Genomic DNA, 16,604 nt, shown 5'->3' with positions numbered 1-16,604 from the left:
GCTAGACAATTCCACCAGTAGTGAATAAGGGTTCCTCCCCACCCCACCCCAACCCCTGCAGCCACACCAATTCTGGTTGTTTCTGTTATTTTTTATTTTATGCCAGTCTTTGGTGAGGTGATATCTTACTTTCTTTTGCATTTCCCTGATTATAAGTGATGTAAAGCATATCTTCCTTTGTCTTTTGGCCATTTGTTTGTTTTCTTTGAGGAAGTTCCTGTTAATCTTGCAGTCTGCAGGTGTCTTTGTGTTCTGGTCATCATTTCCTTTGAGGTGCAGAAATTTCTTGGTTTAATGTAATCCAATTAATCATCTTCCCTTTGCATGGCCAATGGCATTGATGCCTCTGGGTTCAATGTCATGGAGAGTTCCGCCTATATTTTCTTCAGTTCACTGATGATTCATGTATGATAATCCATCCAGTTCTTGACTAGAATTAGTTCATTATGATTTGACTTTTGTGCATGAAATTAGAATAAGTTTTGTGTTCATTTTTTTTTTTTTAATGTGGCTAATCAGTTTTTCCAGCACCGCTTGTTGGAGGCCTTTCTTGCTCCACTTCATAGTTTTTCCTCCTTTATTGAAAAATTTATCACTTATATGCCTGAGGATCTGGAGCAAGTGAGCAAGTCTGTTACATTCCATACTGTTTTAATTATTAAAACTTCATAATACTGTGTGAAGTTGGAGAAGCAATATTTCCCATCTTCTTTTTTACCCCTAGGATTGCTTTGGCTCTATGGTGTTGTGTGGGTATGTCTGTTGTTATTCCACATGAGTTTCATTTTCTGTGAAAAATGTCATAGTTATTCTTATAGGGACTGGATTGGATCTATATGCCTTAGGCAGTATTGCATTTGTTGCTTCTGAGTTCTTGTTTTTGCTGTCAACTTTTGTGTTTTATTCTCTACCTGTACCATTGTTTCTTTGAGCTCATCCATTCTTAGCATTTCCTCTTGAAGTCCTTATATGCAAGGCTGGTTAGGACTAGTTGATTCTTCTGGGTTGCTATATCTTCACTTGGCTAAGCACTGTCTTTGATGCTTTCCCATTGTGACTGTTGTAGTCTGAAGTGGGTCTTTCTAATTCACTGTAATTCAGTGCCACTCCCACTGCCTGTGATCTTTCTGGGGCAACCAGCTGAGTGTTGCTCTCTTCCCTCCCAGTTAAAGCTGTCTTTTAACCAGATTTATTCTATCTATTCTTATATTAGTTTCATGTGCTGGGTCCAGGAAGGCTTTTAGTGTCATTGGTCCTACCACTATTCCAGCTGTAATTCCTTACCACCATAGTTGTTTTTGTGTGATGTTGTGTAAATAGGTGTCTGGACATCTGTTAGGATGTTCAGTGCATATTCCTCTGAAGTATGAAGAAATGAAGTATCACGCAGGCTTTGACATTTTGTTCACTTAACCTGGGGCTCCTTAGAGCAGGGCACCAATTGTCTGACATGCCCTTTCAGGCTTCTTGTTTAGTTGTTTGTATTCTTCCTTTGGAGAAGTTCTTGACTAGAATTTCTTTAACTCTATCCTCTCCATCAGATTCGCTTTCCTGTTCTTCAGGGGCTCCAGTGATTCTATCTTTTCCTCTTGAACTCATGCCATAATTCTCCGGTGCTGTTCTTACTTGTCACCCCCACCCTTATCCCCCATCCCCCATCTTCTGTTGTTTTCTAGAAGTTTTCAACATCTCATATTGGAACTTCTCAACCCTTTTCTCAGCTATGTTATTCTGCTTCTTAGAGCTTCAAATGAGTCTATGGCCATACCACTCTGAATGTACCTGATCTCATGAGAGCTTTGAAAGAGGTTTTATATCACCTACAATACTCTTCATTTCTGTCAGTTCTAACTGTAGTTTTCTCATTTTGGCTCTTGTGCTTATTTGCATTTTGCTGACTATCTGTGCTATTATTTGTTTGAGCTCATTAAACACCCTTACTGTGATGTCACAATTCTTTTTCTGAGGGTTTGCAGAGTTGGTTGTGCCTCCTGTGAAAATTGTTTTCACTCATTGAACTTGGGGGGACTTCTCCACATCTTCCCCGTAGTTTTTTAGTGATCCTTCAGAGCTGAGGGTTGAGTCTTTGTAGTCAGATCCCCTAGGAGATTCTGAAGGCTTAGGTAGGCAGTTACTTTTTTTCCTTCTCTGCCAGTCTTCACCCAGTGACATGAAGTATAATAAAGGCCCTCCCGTTGATCGTCGATTTGCTCGAGCGGGCCCAGTAACGTCTCCATTGGAGACTTTGTTGTTACTGTGTCTGGCATATCGAATACTCTCGGTAACTTGCCGGGCTCTCCGAGAGGGGCGGAGGAATCGAACTCGGGTCGGCCATGTTGGCCGCTTGTAACTGAGAACAATGTGAAATTTGCTGAGTCGCTCTTCAGGAGATGTGGCATGGGTTCATTTATATGGTGGAGGTTGGGTACAGAGGTTGCTGGTACTTAGTCAGAAGGGAAGGGGTTTGCCTCCCATTCTGAGAAGGGCCAGAATGGTCTTCCAGAGAACAATCTCACCTCAAGAATGTGTTTTTTTGGAACTGGAGCAATAGTACAACGGATCAGGCATTTACCTTACACAAGGCTGATCCTGGCATCCCATATGGCCCCCAGAGCACCGCCAGGTGTAATTCCTGAGTGCAGAGCCAGGCGTAGTTCCTGAGTATCGCCGTGTGTGACCCAAAAGGGAAAAAAGTGTATTTTAATGGAACTGTTTTGAATATTTCAATTTTAATTTTTAATCTCTTTTAGGAGATGTGGTCCTTAAGCACCTTGTAATTAAAGAAAATGCTTTGGTAAGTTTTGAAAAAAATTACTTGGAATGTTCTGTGGTTACTTGGAAGGTAATACAGTTCTTTTTTAAAAAATGTTTTCCTCCTTTTTAAAAACACCATGGTTTACAAAGTTGTCTATGATATTTGTTACAGGCATTTCAATATTCCAACCCTAGTCCCACCACCAATGTGCCCTTCCCTCCACCATTGTCCCCATTTTCCCAATCGTCCACCAAGCCTGCCCCTTAGCAGGCACAAAATAATTTATTTTGTACTGCCTGTTATAACTAGCTAATGTCACTGTCAACTGTCATTGTCCTCCCGTTGTTCATTGATTTGATCAAACAGGCCCAGTAACGTCTCCATTGTGACATTTGCTACTGTGTTTGGCATATTGAATACATCATGGGGAGCTTGCCAGGCTTTGCTGTGCGGGCGAGATCCTCTTGGTAGCTTGATGGGCTCTCCGAGAGGGGCGGAGGAATCGAACTTGGGTCGACCAGGTTGGCCACGTGCAAGGCAAACACCTTACCTACTGTGCTATCACTCCAACCCAACTAGCTGTTGAAATTATAAAAAATACTTCAGTAAAAGAAAATTTCCAAAAATTGTTATATCTCACTATAGGGTCATTAGTCTGAGGGCTTACTAAGCTGTTCTTGCTAGTTGAAACTTCTGTGTTAATTTTTTTGTTTATTGAGCTTAGTTGGCTTTTATGTTACTTTCTCATCTAATTTGGTGTGCTCCTTTTGGGCTGTCAGTTTTGTAGAATTTGGAGTTGTCAACTGCCACAACTGTGACTGGTGCTCCAGAAACTCCAGAATATTTAACTGGGCTGTGAAATTACATGGCAGTGGGTATGGGATGTGAGAAGTGTGTGTAGGGGGTGGGGAAGGGTATGGGGAAAGGCTGCCTTCCTCTACTTGAAGAAGACCCCAGAGTTCTCAACATAAGGACCAGTGTACCCAGGATTTTTGGCATTGGGTGTCTGTAGAGCTTGGTGCTGAGGCAGTGGAAATTGGGCCATAGGGATTGCGGCACCTGGATGTAGGGTGTAAGTGCAGCTGCAGCTGCCGGGGCTTCAGCGGGTGGGGACTCAGTCCTACCCCCTCCCAAGGGTGCTCCAGAGTTTTCAGCTGGGAGACTAGTCTACTCGTGATTTTTTGCGGCTAGTTGATCTCTTCTGGTCTGTAAACCTGGACTGATGGTTAACTTATTGGCAGCAGTTGTGGAATGTGGGTCAGAAATGTATTTTTTTTAATGCTTTTTTCTTTTTATTTTTGGAGGACTTTTTTTTTCTTTTTGGGTCCTACCCAGCGATGCCTAGGAGATATTCCTGGCATTGCCCTCAGGAATTACTCCTGGCGTGCTCAGGGGACCATATGGGATGCTGGGAATCGAACCTGGGTTGACTGGTACAAGACAAACGCCCTACCCACTGTACTATTGCTCCAGCCCCAGAAATGTATTTTTTTGGTAAACACTTCTTCTTGATTTATTTTACATAGTATTTAAGATTAGTAATATTTTTGTTTGTTTGTTTTTGAGCACACCTCATGGTGTTCAGAAAATTACCTCTGGCTCTACATTCAGGAATTACTCCTGGTGATACCTGGGGGACAATAGGGAATGCCTGGAATTGAACCTGGATCATCTGTGTGCAAGGCAAATTTCCTACTAGCTGTACTATCCAACTCCCAAGATTAATGACATTTTTGAAAATTATTAAAAGATGGTTTCTGCAATGAACTTTAATGTTTCTAAAGCACATTTGGATAGTGGTAATTTTCCCTATTTAAATATTTGTATTATTCATTCATATATAATTGGTTAATTTCTCTAGAGTTTATGGTTTTGATAAGATTACTGTTCACTGTTTAATTGTATAGGTCAGTAGCATTGACTGTTCATACTAAGTTGTGCTACTGTTATCAGTGCTGTTTCTAGAACATTTTCTGGAATATTCATGGTAACTCTATCATTAAGAAATATCTTCCTGTGTCTTCTTATAGAATCTTCATGCCTCTCATCTATTGTCTTGTGAATTTTCCCATTTCAGGTGATTCATAGAATGGACTGAGACTGTGTTTGTCATTGTGTATCTGATTTCTTTCACTTTAACTTATTCTAGGTACATCCATGTGATAATGGAAAGCAAAATATTATATCTTTCCAGGATTGAATGGTATTCTACTGTGTGTAAAATCACATTGAATTTATCCACTCAGCGTGGATAGGTGTTTGGGTTGTTCCTGCCTTAGGCTGTTTTGAACTTTGGCATAGATATGCCAATTTGTTCCTGTGTTTTTGAGTTCATTTGGCTGAATACTTAGGAGCTGGAGTTGCTAGATTATGTGGTAATTTTATCTTTAGCTTTTGCAAGAACAGCCACGTGTGCTACTCAGATGAACCGATGTATACTCCTGTCACCTATGAAGGTTTCAGTCTTTCCATACAGTGCCAACATACAGTATTTATTTCTGTAGGGACACCTCCTGGCAGTGCTGCCCGGAGGGGTCCAAGGGCCTTCCTATGGCAGAACTCTGCCTGACTGGTGCTGTACTGGTGCTGCTCAGAGGCCACCTGGGCCACAGCCTATGGTGTTCAGTGTGGCTCTTAGGTGCCGGGTTGGGACTCAGGTCTCATACATACTGAACTATCTCCTTAGTCTCTATTGTTTGGGTTTTTGATAATAGCCACCCTAATGCATACAAAATGGTAATTTTTTTTTTCCTTTTTGGTATTTGGGTCATACCCAGCAGTACTCAGAGCTTTACTCCTGGCTCTGTGCTCAGGGTTCACACCAAGACGGGGTTTGGAGGAACCTGTTTGGTGCTGGGGATCGAACTCAGATTGGGTGTGTACAAGTTAAGTGTTTTAACCTGGTCCCAGCTTGTAGCATTCTTTAATGAGGAGCAAGTTGGGTATCTTGATATGTGTTTTTTGGCCATTTTTTTTTTAAGTTTTAGAAATGTCGTGAAAACCTTTGCCCATTTTTAAACAGAGTTGTGTTTCTTACTTGCATTCTAGGTTTTTTTTTTTGGCCACACCTAATGGTGTCTGGGCTTTTGGAAAGCAGAGGGAGGGGCAGGGGGCAGGCGGTTGAGATGTTGCCTGCCCCTGTCTTCAAGAAGACCCCCCCCCCCCCCCCGCCACACGCCAGAGTTTTCAGCCTGGAAACTGGTGTACTGGAATTTTGTCACTTAGGTCTGCGGACATTAGTCGTGAAGCAGTGGAGCCGGGCCGTTGGCTGCCCAGGCTTTGGCAGATTTGGGACATAGTTTTCCTCCTTCCTGTGTGTGCTCTAGAGCCTGGAGACCCATGTACCCGTGAATAATAGAGACTTGGCTTGCATCTCCTCGGAGATTATTGTGAATTTATATAGCTGGGCTAGGGGATGAGTTTACATGGCAGCGGCTGGGGGATGTAGGTGAGGCTGCCAGATCTTCCGAAAGTGAAGGAGGTAGTGACGGGGGGAGTCTGCCCACCCCAGCTTTGAGAAGGTTTAGTCATGAATCTTTGAAGCTGGTTCAAAGGAAACACTGAGGTTACAAGGAGACAGCTGTGGAATGTCAGTAGTCAGTGTTTCTATAGATTGTTTCCCTTATTTATTTTGAAAAGATAAGTTTCCTTGAGTTTTGTGAATTTGGTTTTTATGGGTTATAATTTTATATTTACAATTCCAAGTGCATTGAAGGCAATTATATAAGGTAACAGTTAACTTAAACCCTTTAAATAGTTCTATGGAAAAGAAGTAATTTTGTTAAACTATATTAATGTTTTACATGTTTTTTTAGAGTCAACTAGATGTACCATTTAGAATTAAAGTTGGTCATATAGGTAAGCTACATTTTTTATTTGAATTTATTCCTTTAAAAATATGTGTTATTGAGCATTAATTTCAAATAGTTGTGTGATTGCCTCTAAATAAACCTGAGTTGTGTAACTTAAAAATGCTGTGTGGTACATGTATATTCTGTGTTAAAAAAAACATGAAATTATGCATATTATTAAGATTTAAAATTTATTTGAGAGCTGGAATGCTAAGTCTTAGTTTCTTAGGTTTCTGACTAGCTCAATCTTCAGTCTGGGTGGCCATGTGATATAAAGGAATGGAGTTTCTACAGTCCAGGCTAGGAACCAACGAGAGACCTTCATTCCGGAGGCTTTCAGACAACTCTTGCTGCTAGAATTAAAAAAAAAAATCTGTTGCTATTTTTTTTAAACTTTTATGTCAAGAATTTAATTATCTTAATACAGATAACTAATTCAGAAGATTGTAGTTGGTTGTTAAAGCTGTAAGTTTATGATTTATAATTATATTCATGAAAATACTGGGACTGCTTCATATTCTAAGCTTATGTGTATTTGGTTCCTAAGGTTTTGTTGAAATTATTTGATTTTCTTTTTTTTTTAAAAAAAACAATAGGTCATCTTGAACTTAAGATTCCATGGAAAAACCTTTATACTCAACCAGTTCAAGCTGTATTAGAAGATATTTATGTACTCATAGTGCCTTCTTCTAGTAAGTAAAATTTTAAACAATTTTTCCTATTTTGCTGATTGAAAGCATTTTCTGTATTTGAGTTTGTTCAGACTTTTGGCTGAATTTTGTGATATTCTTTGTTTTTTTTTTTTTGACTTATACTGAGTGGTACTCAGAGCTTATCCTTGTTCTGAGCTAAGGGGCCACTCCTGGCATGTTCAGGGGACTGTATGGGTTATTGGGGATCAAATCTGACTTGGCCATGTGCAAGGCTGGCGCTCTGTGTACTGTAACGTACCTGGATCCCTTTAAGATATTTTATATTTAAATTCATTTTATATTTAAATATATTTTATACTTATATTTGGAGCTGGGCTGGAGCGATAGCACAGCGGGTAGGGCGTTCGCCTTACAAGCGGCCAACATGGCCGACCCGAGTTCGATTCCTCCGCCCCTCTCGGAGAGCCTGGCAAGCTACCGAGAGTATTTGATATGCCAGACACAGTAACAACAAAATCTCCAATGGAGACGTTACTGGGCCCGCTCGAGCAAATCGACGATCAACAGGAGGGCCTTTACCTTTTATTTGGAGCTGGAGCGATGACACAGCAGGTAGGGCGTTTGCCTTTCACACAGCCAACATGGCTGACCTGAGTTCGATTCCTCTGCCCCTCTTGGAGAGCTTGGCAAGCTACCGAGAGTATCTCGCCCTCATGGCAAACCCTGGCAAGCTACCCATGACGTATTCAATATGACAAACACAGTAACAAGTCTCACAGTGTTACTGGGCCCGCTCGAGCAAATCGATGAACAATGGGAGTTCAATGATATTTATATTTAAATTTGATGAAGCTATTGTTTACTTCAAATGTTTGTAAACTTTGAATTTTTTATTCAAGCATGATTTTGTTGTGAGTATATTTAAGTTGAAAGTAATTTACTTTTTAATGCTTGTAGTAATACAGTATGACGCTATAAAAGAAGAAAAACAACTTTTTGAAGCAAAGCAAAGGGAATTAAAAAGAATAGAAGACGCCAAACAAAAAGTAGCTGCTAAAGGTAAGAAAATAAATAAGAATGTAATAAGAAAAGTAGAAGAGTTCTAAATATCATCTCTAGGCATTGAAATTATTTAATGTGGTAGAATCTTAATACATGAATAATAATTTTTCTGCTTATAAAAATTTCCCTTCCAGTAATTAACTTTAAGAAAAGTAATAAATCTAACTTGTAATCGTCAGTCTAGTTTTTTGTTTTTGGATTGAAAACAATTCTTTTTTTATTAAAAATTTTTTTAATAGTGAGACATCATGAGGTACAGTTGCAGACTTACACATTTTTGTGCTTGGGTTTCAATTATACAATGATCAAATATAATCAATTTTTAGTTTAACATTTTTAAACTCATTTTTGCTTCCAGTAGAAAAATATGAGGTTCTAAGTTTAAAAGTCACAAAGACAGTACTGGGAAAGAAAAATTAATGTCTTGTTGCTTTTGAATTTACATGTCAGACCCGTCTCTATGTTCCAAGCTCAGGGATCAAGACAAAATGAGTCAATAACGAGTCTCAGTTCCTTGACCCTGAAACAGCCTCCAATATGTTCGGAAAGACGAGTAAGGGGAGGCTGCTAAAATCTCAGGGCTAGGACGAATGGAGACATTACTAGCGCCCAATCGAGTAAGTCGATGAACAACGTGATGACAGTGATACAGTAAAACTTTTTTTTTTTTATTAGTGAAACACCATGAGGTACAGTTGTAGACTTACAGATTTTTGTGCTTGGATTTCAGTGATACAATGATTGAGTACCCATCCCTCCACCAGTGCCCATTTTCCACCCCAAATGATCCCAGTAACCCTCCCATCCTCCCTCCCCCCCCCACCCCAGCTCTATGGCAGGGCATTCCCTTTTGTTCTCTCTCTCCTTTTGAGTGCTGTGGCTTGCAGAAGAGGCATTGAGTGACAATCATGTTTGGTCTTTAGTCTACTTTCAGCATGCATCTCCCATCCTGGGTGGATTCTCCCAACACCCTTTACTTGTTGCTCCCTTTCTCTCTGAGCTACCTTTTCCCCCAGCATGTGTGGCTGGCCTCCAAGCCGTGGAGCGAACTTCCTGGTACTTAACTTGACTATTCTTGGGTGTTAGTCTCTTATTTCACTTTATATTTCGTAGATGAATTCAATCTTTCTATGTCTGTACCTCTCTTTCTGACTCATTTCGCTTAGCATGATACTTTCCATGTAGAACCACTTGTATGTAAATTTCGTGACTTTATGTTTTCTAACAGCTGCATAGTATTCCATTGTATAGATGTACCAAAGTTTCTTTAACCAGTCATCTGTTCTCGGGCACTTGGGTTTTTTCCAGATTTTGGCTATTGTGAACAGTGCAGCAATGAACATATAGGTAAAGATGTCATTTCTACTGTACTTTTTTTTTTGCCTCTTTGGGATATGTTCCCAGGAGTGGTATTGTTGGGTAAAATGGGAGCTCAATTTCTAATTTTTTGAGAATCGTCCATAGTGTTTTCCAAAAGGGCTGAACCAGTCGACATTCCCACCAGCAGTGAAGGAGGGTCCCTTTCTTCCCACCCCTGCGCCAACACAAGGTGCTTATGTTCTTTTGGATGTGGGCCAGTCTCTGTGGTGTGAGATGATATCTCGTTGTTTTGATCTGCCCTTACTGAGGTAGAGCATTTTCTCATGTGCCTTTTAGCCATTCGGATTTCTTCTTTGAGAAACTTTCTATTCATCACCCCATCTCTTTCTTTCTTTTCTTTTTTTTTTTTAATTTTTTTTTTTGGAATCACCATGAGAACAGTTACAAAGCTTTCAGGTTTAAGTCTCGGTTATCCAATGATCCAATACCCATCTCTTCACCAGTGCACAGTTTCCACCAACAACAACCCCAGTATACCCCCGATCACACCCCTATCTATGTCTGTGAGGCAGTTGGTTTCCACTTAACTCTCTCTCTACTTGGATTACATTCATTATTTCAACAAAAGATGCACCATTATTATTTGGAATTTTCCCCCAACAATGAAACCTGCTGAAAAGCCATCGTGTAATAATTTGTTTTCTTTTGCTGGTTATGAAGACCATATGATTTTGGATTTCTGATATTTTATTAATTAAGTCTGGAGGGATTTCTGCCAAAAGCAGCAGTGTTCCGAGATTGGTTTGTGTGCCTCTGGGGCCATGGCCGTGCTGGATAGCCTCTCATGGGGGGCCAACTCATGATCTCGGTGGGGTATGAAGGACATGCCAGTTCTGTCCCCCATCCCATGAGGCCATAGTTACCCTGTCATACCAGGCTGTCCAATAAGCTCTAAGGTGGTGACTGCCATGCTGCCTTGAGGGGGGGAGGCAGAAATGGCGGAAGAGACAAACATCCTTTCCCTCCTGGGTGGGGGGGGACGCACAGCACCATAGCTTAATGCATAGTCCATTCACATTTCTGCCAAAAGCTGCTGTATACCAAATTAGGTCCGTGTGCCTCTGGGGCCATGGACATGCTGGACAGCTGCTAATGGGGGGCAACTCGTAGTCTTGGTGGGGCAAGAAGGACGTGTCAGTTCCGCTACCCATCCCATAAAGTCGCAGTTGCCCCATCTCTGCTGGCTCATACTCGGCTGTCCTTTTAGCTCTGAGGTGGTGGCCACCTTGCTGCCGGGAATGGGGGGAAGGCAGAAGGGAGCAACACCCTTTCCCTCCTGGGGAGGCATGACACCGTAGTTTAATGCATGGTCCATTCACTTTTCTGCTGCAAGCTGCCGGGCTCTGGATTAAGTCCTTTTGCCTCTGGAGCCATGGCCGTGCTGGAGAGCTGCTCGTGGGGGGCAACTCGTGACCTCGGTAAGGCGTGAAGGACAAGCTGGTACCACCCCCCTTCCCATGAGACTGCAGTTGCCCCGTTACTGCTGGCTCATATCTGGCTTTACAATAAGCTCTGAGGCTGCGGCCACCTTGTATGCAGTCCAGATGCATTTCTGCGAAAAGCTGCTGGGTTTCGAGATTTATTTCTGAGTCTCTGGGATCATGGCCGTTAATCAGCTTGATCATGAGCCACAGAGGCCGTTTGTAGGCGGCGACTCGGGGTCTCATTGGGATGGGGAGGAAAGGGTCAGTTCCACCCCCATCTGGTGAGGCCCCGCATGTCTCATCACTGCAGGCCCAAACCTGACTGTCCTGTGGCCTCTGGAGGATGGCGGCCACAGGGCCGCCAGGGGGAGCAGGCCAAAGCACGAAACCTATTCCCACCTGGAATGTCCCAGCGCCAGTAACCTGCTGCAGGAGCAGGACACATTTCTGCCAAAAGCCTTTGGGTTCCAAGATTTCGTTTCTGAGTCTCTGGGATCATGACCATTACGCAGTTCTATCAGGAACCAGAGAGGCCATGCCTTCAATTATATAGCTGAGCCGGAGGTGGTTTGTGGGTGTGTCTCCCACACACCTAACTTTTGACCGTTTACTTTCTTGTTTCGGAGAGCCCGGCAAGCTACCGAGAGTATTCAATGTGCCAGACACAGTAACAACAAAGTCTCCAATGGAGACGTTACTGGGCCCGCTCGAGCAAATCGATGATCAACGGGAGGGCCTTTACCTTTACCTTTACCTTTACTTTCTTGGTAAACTTTGCCCCAAGTTTTTGGGGTCTGGCCAAAGGCAGAGAAGCAATTTTGGGGTATCTGAAAGTCTGACGGTGCCATCAGGCTGCTGATGCACTCGTCTCACAGGTACAGATTGACCTGCTGGCGGCACCATACCCCCTGATGTCATGAATTTTAATGTAGGTTTTTTTATTGGGCTGGAGCGATAGCACAGCGGATAGGGCGTTTGCCCTTCACGCAGCCAACATGGCCGACCTGAGTTCGATTCCTCCGCCCCTCTCGGAGAGCCCAGCAAGCTACCGAGAGAGTATTCGATATGCCAGACACAGTAACAACAAAGTCTCCAATGGAGATGTTACTGGGCCCGCTCGAGCAAATCGATGATCAAGGGGAGGGCCTTTACTTTACTTTACTTGACTTTTCTAAATATACTGTAATTCTGTTTATATTGTTTATAAATAAAATTTGTATTATTATTTAATAGTATTTGTTTTTATATATCCTATGTGTAATTTGGTAGAGTTAGCAGAGATACGCTGCAGTATTTAATTTCAACAAATTGTATATTGTTGGCTTTAGTTTCATTGAATAAAAATAAAATTTGAAAGCTGTTACTTAGTCATGGTCGAACGTCCTGGTGTGGAAACTTGAAAGTCAGCTTTCAATTTTCTATTTATCAGTACATGTTTCTTTTTCTATAGCAAGGAAACATGTTACCTCAGCATTGGATATTTATAGAGTATATTTCTTACTTAGAAAGAAATGCTTGTAATTATAGGCAAAGAGCAAGTTGAAAAACAGGACACTTTCACGGAAAAACTGATTACTCAGATCATAAAAAATCTTCAAGTGAAAATTTCTAACATCCATATTCGTTATGAAGATGATGTAAGTATCTACATTGATTTTAATTTTTTTATTTATTTGTAGTTTGGTGTTTGTGATACCTGCCCTGTAGTGGCCAATCTATCAGAAGCTGGCAATGAAAGGACACAATTAAAGATGAAATGATCTTCCTGTTGTATAATTATTGTTGATATTTGCAGTCTTTGTATTTTAATTCCACCTTCCTAAACTGTTCAAACATTGGCTAATGAAGGAAAGTTCCGTTCTTGCATTATAATCAGCTTCTGGGGGGTGGGAGTTAGAAGTTGGCAACTATGTATTTTTAAAATGCTGTATACTATATTTAAATCCTGGATAGAACATTGATGTCTAGGAATCAGTAGAGCTGGAATTACTCATTTATTCTGCATATAACACATACTTACTCGTTTTGTAATTGAATTGTGAGGGTTGGATTTTGTTTTGATTTTGTTTTGGGCCACAGTTGGTGGTGCTTAGGGCTTGCTCCTGGTTCTGCACCCAGGGATCACTGCAGGTTCTGGGACCATGTGTGGTGCCAGGGATTGAATCCCGGTCTGCCACATCAAGGCAAGCACCCTGTCTGCTATACTACACCCTGGCCTGAGTTAAATATTTTCAATTAACTGAAAAGCATCATACAGATACAATATTGCATGATACTAATATACTGATGTTTAATATTTCAACTAATATTAGTAGAAACAGCAGGAATAAATATTGTTTCCTAAAGTAATAAAATTAGTTGGAATGCATGATATAGCATATATTTCAGAAAGTGAACTTTTACTTCTTTCCTCTTTAGATCACAAATCAGCGCAACCCCCTGTCTTTTGGTATTTCTCTTCAAAATCTCAGCTTGGAGGTACTTTGTTTAAAATGAAATTTAACCATATTTAACTGTGTGGTGTATAGCTCATCAGACTGTTAATTAATGTTCATGTATGCCAGCAGCAGAGATAGATTTTGAAAGTGCATGGGTAGGGTTGAAATTGAGGTAAGTGTCTTCGTATATCAAAACATGTCAAAATAAAATTTAACTTAAAATACATGGGGCCCTTTATTATTCAGTGCTTTAAAAAAACTGAAATGCCTTTTGACTTTTAAATAAATACAAAATAAAAGAATATTTCAGAAATTTTGATGTTATAAAAATTATATGAAAAGAAATCACCAGTTCCCTCACTATTATTAGTATAGTCATTCTTCTTTCCTGTCTAATTTTTCTTTTCTTGGTGCTTTATCCCATCACACCTGATGATGCTCAGAGGCTGTTCCTAGCTTGGTGCTCAGGTGGCAGTATGGTGCTAGGGATTAAACCTGCGCCTTCTGCATGCAAAGCATGTGCTCACCCCTTGAACTATCTCTGCTGAGCCTCTTGTCTAGTTTTTCAAATTGAGAAATTTTAAAATTACTGGAGCCACTCTCCACACACTTGGATAAGCCTCAGACATAACCGAACTGGCAGAGGAACCCAGGTGTGTGGGACCCGGGACTGAGATCTCTAAGCCTGCACGGTTTGGGACTGGACCTGTCAGTAGCTAAACAGTTACACCCTCCAACTGCCGTGTAACCCCAACAAAGGCCAGGATCCAAAGATTATCACAACAAGCTCCCGGGAGAGCACAAGGCAGAGTCTCCTACCCTGTGTCTGACTATCCTCGCCAGGGCCCAACAGCTGAAGACTTCCAGGCCCCAACCAAGGCCTTACTGGAGCCACTCTCCACACACTTGGATAAGCCTCAGACATAACCGAACTGGCAGAGGAACCCAGGTGTGTGGGACCCGGGACTGAGATCTCTAAGCCTGCACGGTTTGGGACTGGACCTGTCAGTAGCTAAACAGTTACACCCTCCAACTGCCGTGTAACCCCAACAAAGGCCAGGATCCAAAGATTATCACAACAAGCTCCCGGGAGAGCACAAGGCAGAGTCTCCTACCCTGTGTCTGACTATCCTCGCCAGGGCCCAACAGCTGAAGACTTCCAGGCCCCAACCAAGGCCTTACTGGAGCCACTCTCCACACACTTGGATAAGCCTCAGACATAACCGAACTGGCAGAGGAACCCAGGTGTGTGGGACCCGGGACTGAGATCTCTAAGCCTGCACGGTTTGGGACTGGACCTGTCAGTAGCTAAACAGTTACACCCTCCAACTGCCGTGTAACCCCAACAAAGGCCAGGATCCAAAGATTATCACAACAAGCATTCGCGGCCGCGCGACTATTTATTTAATAATTTTCAGGATACCTTAAATATCCTTAAATATCCAACCCACACGGCAGAGCCTGGCAAGCTATCCGTGATCTATGCCAAATAGACCAAATTGATATGCCAAATCCAGTAATAAATGGATCTCATTCCCCTAGCCCTGATTATGCAGAGTCGAGAAGGATATGGAAGGAGAAGCTGATAAAACACCAAGGCAGACATGGGCTGCCAAAACGCAGAAAAACAAAAATGATTGTCTGTACTTTTAATGCTCGTACGCTGGCATCTGCTGCATCCATTGAAGACCTTATGGTACAAGCACGAAAGATCAAGTACGACATCATTGGTCTGACCGAAACGAGAAGACATCAATCCCATCATGCTGTTTTCGACACTGGAGAAGAACTGTTCCTTGGAACATGTGATAAAAGAGGCGTTGGTGGTGTCGGTATCCTTGTCAACACAAACTTAGTCACAAGCATTGATTCATTTGAATGCCTAACAACCCGAATCGGACGATTACACTTGAATAAATGTGGCTCACTACCGGCAGTTTCTATCTTTGTTGTCTACGCACCAACATCCAGTTATGGTGAAAAAGAAACTGAGAAATTCTACATGGAGCTGGAGAAATTCTATAAAGAAGATCACACCTTCTACAAGATCATTGTCGGTGATTTTAATGCCAAGATAGGACCAAGAAGATCAGTCGATGAACTCCACATCGGAACCCATGGCCTGGAATGGAACGAGCAAGGTGACAGACTGTCTGAGTTCATCATGTCAACCAAAACCTTCCATGGTAACTCACAATTCCAAAAGGCTGAATCTAAACGTTGGACATGGGAGTCTCCCGATGGACGGTTCCACAATGAAATAGACCACATCATATTCAATCGGCGGTTTTGCCTAACCGATGTTGCTGTTGTCCCAAAATTCCAAACGGGATCAGACCACCGTCTTCTTCGTGCAAAATTCTACCTCACAGAACGAGGAGAAAAGAATGCAAGGTTTAAGAAGAAGACTCCCAGAACAACCACCAACTGGGAACTCTTTGGCTCTGTTGCAGCAACATGGGAAGATGCCGTCATTGACAACATTGATGAGGAATATGATCGAATGATTCAGCACCTCCATGATTGTGCAAGGAATGCCAAGAGAGAGATAACCACAAAAAACCGTCTTTCTTCGAACACTCTTGAACTTATTCGCCAACGTGGCGTGGCACGTGCCTCAGGCAACCACAAGCAAACGTCCGAACTGGCAAAACAGTGCAGAAAAGCCATCAAGGATGACCTCAAAAACAGGAGAGCAGCAGTACTGGTAGATGCAGCAGAAGCTGGGAAAAACATTTGTAATGCCCGCCTGTCCTTCACCAACTACAAAACCAAGATGACTGCCCTCCGACATCATGATGGATCTATCACATCTTCCAGAAGGGCAATGGAGAAGATTATTCATGACTTCTACTCAGATCTCTTTAATAGCCACATCCACTTGCCCACATACCACATACCACATGATGGATATGTCGTTCCCAATGTTCTCCCTTCCGAAATCCAACATGCCATCTCGTCGGTAAAGAAACAAAAAGCACCTGGCCCAGACAAGATCAGACCTGAACACCTGAAGAACTTACCATCAGCACTCATCAATA

The 16,604-nt window shown here is 42.0% G+C and overlaps 1 protein-coding gene across 1 annotated transcript in view; it reads left to right on the top strand.

Annotated features, from left to right (window-relative positions):
- VPS13A (vacuolar protein sorting 13 homolog A) overlaps positions 1-16,604 on the top strand; it is a 210,696-nt gene that overhangs the window by 17,728 nt on the left and 176,364 nt on the right. The window contains exons 2-7 of the mRNA XM_056118801.1: positions 2,751-2,794; positions 6,571-6,613; positions 7,203-7,298; positions 8,217-8,318; positions 12,653-12,762; positions 13,544-13,603. Of these exons, the coding sequence (XP_055974776.1) occupies positions 2,751-2,794; positions 6,571-6,613; positions 7,203-7,298; positions 8,217-8,318; positions 12,653-12,762; positions 13,544-13,603 (455 nt within the window). The remainder of the gene's footprint in view (positions 1-2,750; positions 2,795-6,570; positions 6,614-7,202; positions 7,299-8,216; positions 8,319-12,652; positions 12,763-13,543; positions 13,604-16,604) is intronic.

The sequence above is a fragment of the Sorex fumeus genome, unplaced genomic scaffold (genome assembly GCF_029834395.1).
Source record: "Sorex fumeus unplaced genomic scaffold, SorFum_2.1 ptg000038l, whole genome shotgun sequence".
NCBI classification, from domain to species: domain Eukaryota; kingdom Metazoa; phylum Chordata; class Mammalia; order Eulipotyphla; family Soricidae; genus Sorex; species Sorex fumeus.
The sequence above is the reverse complement of the archived record's forward strand: the minus strand, read 5'-3'. Positions and strand labels throughout refer to the sequence as shown.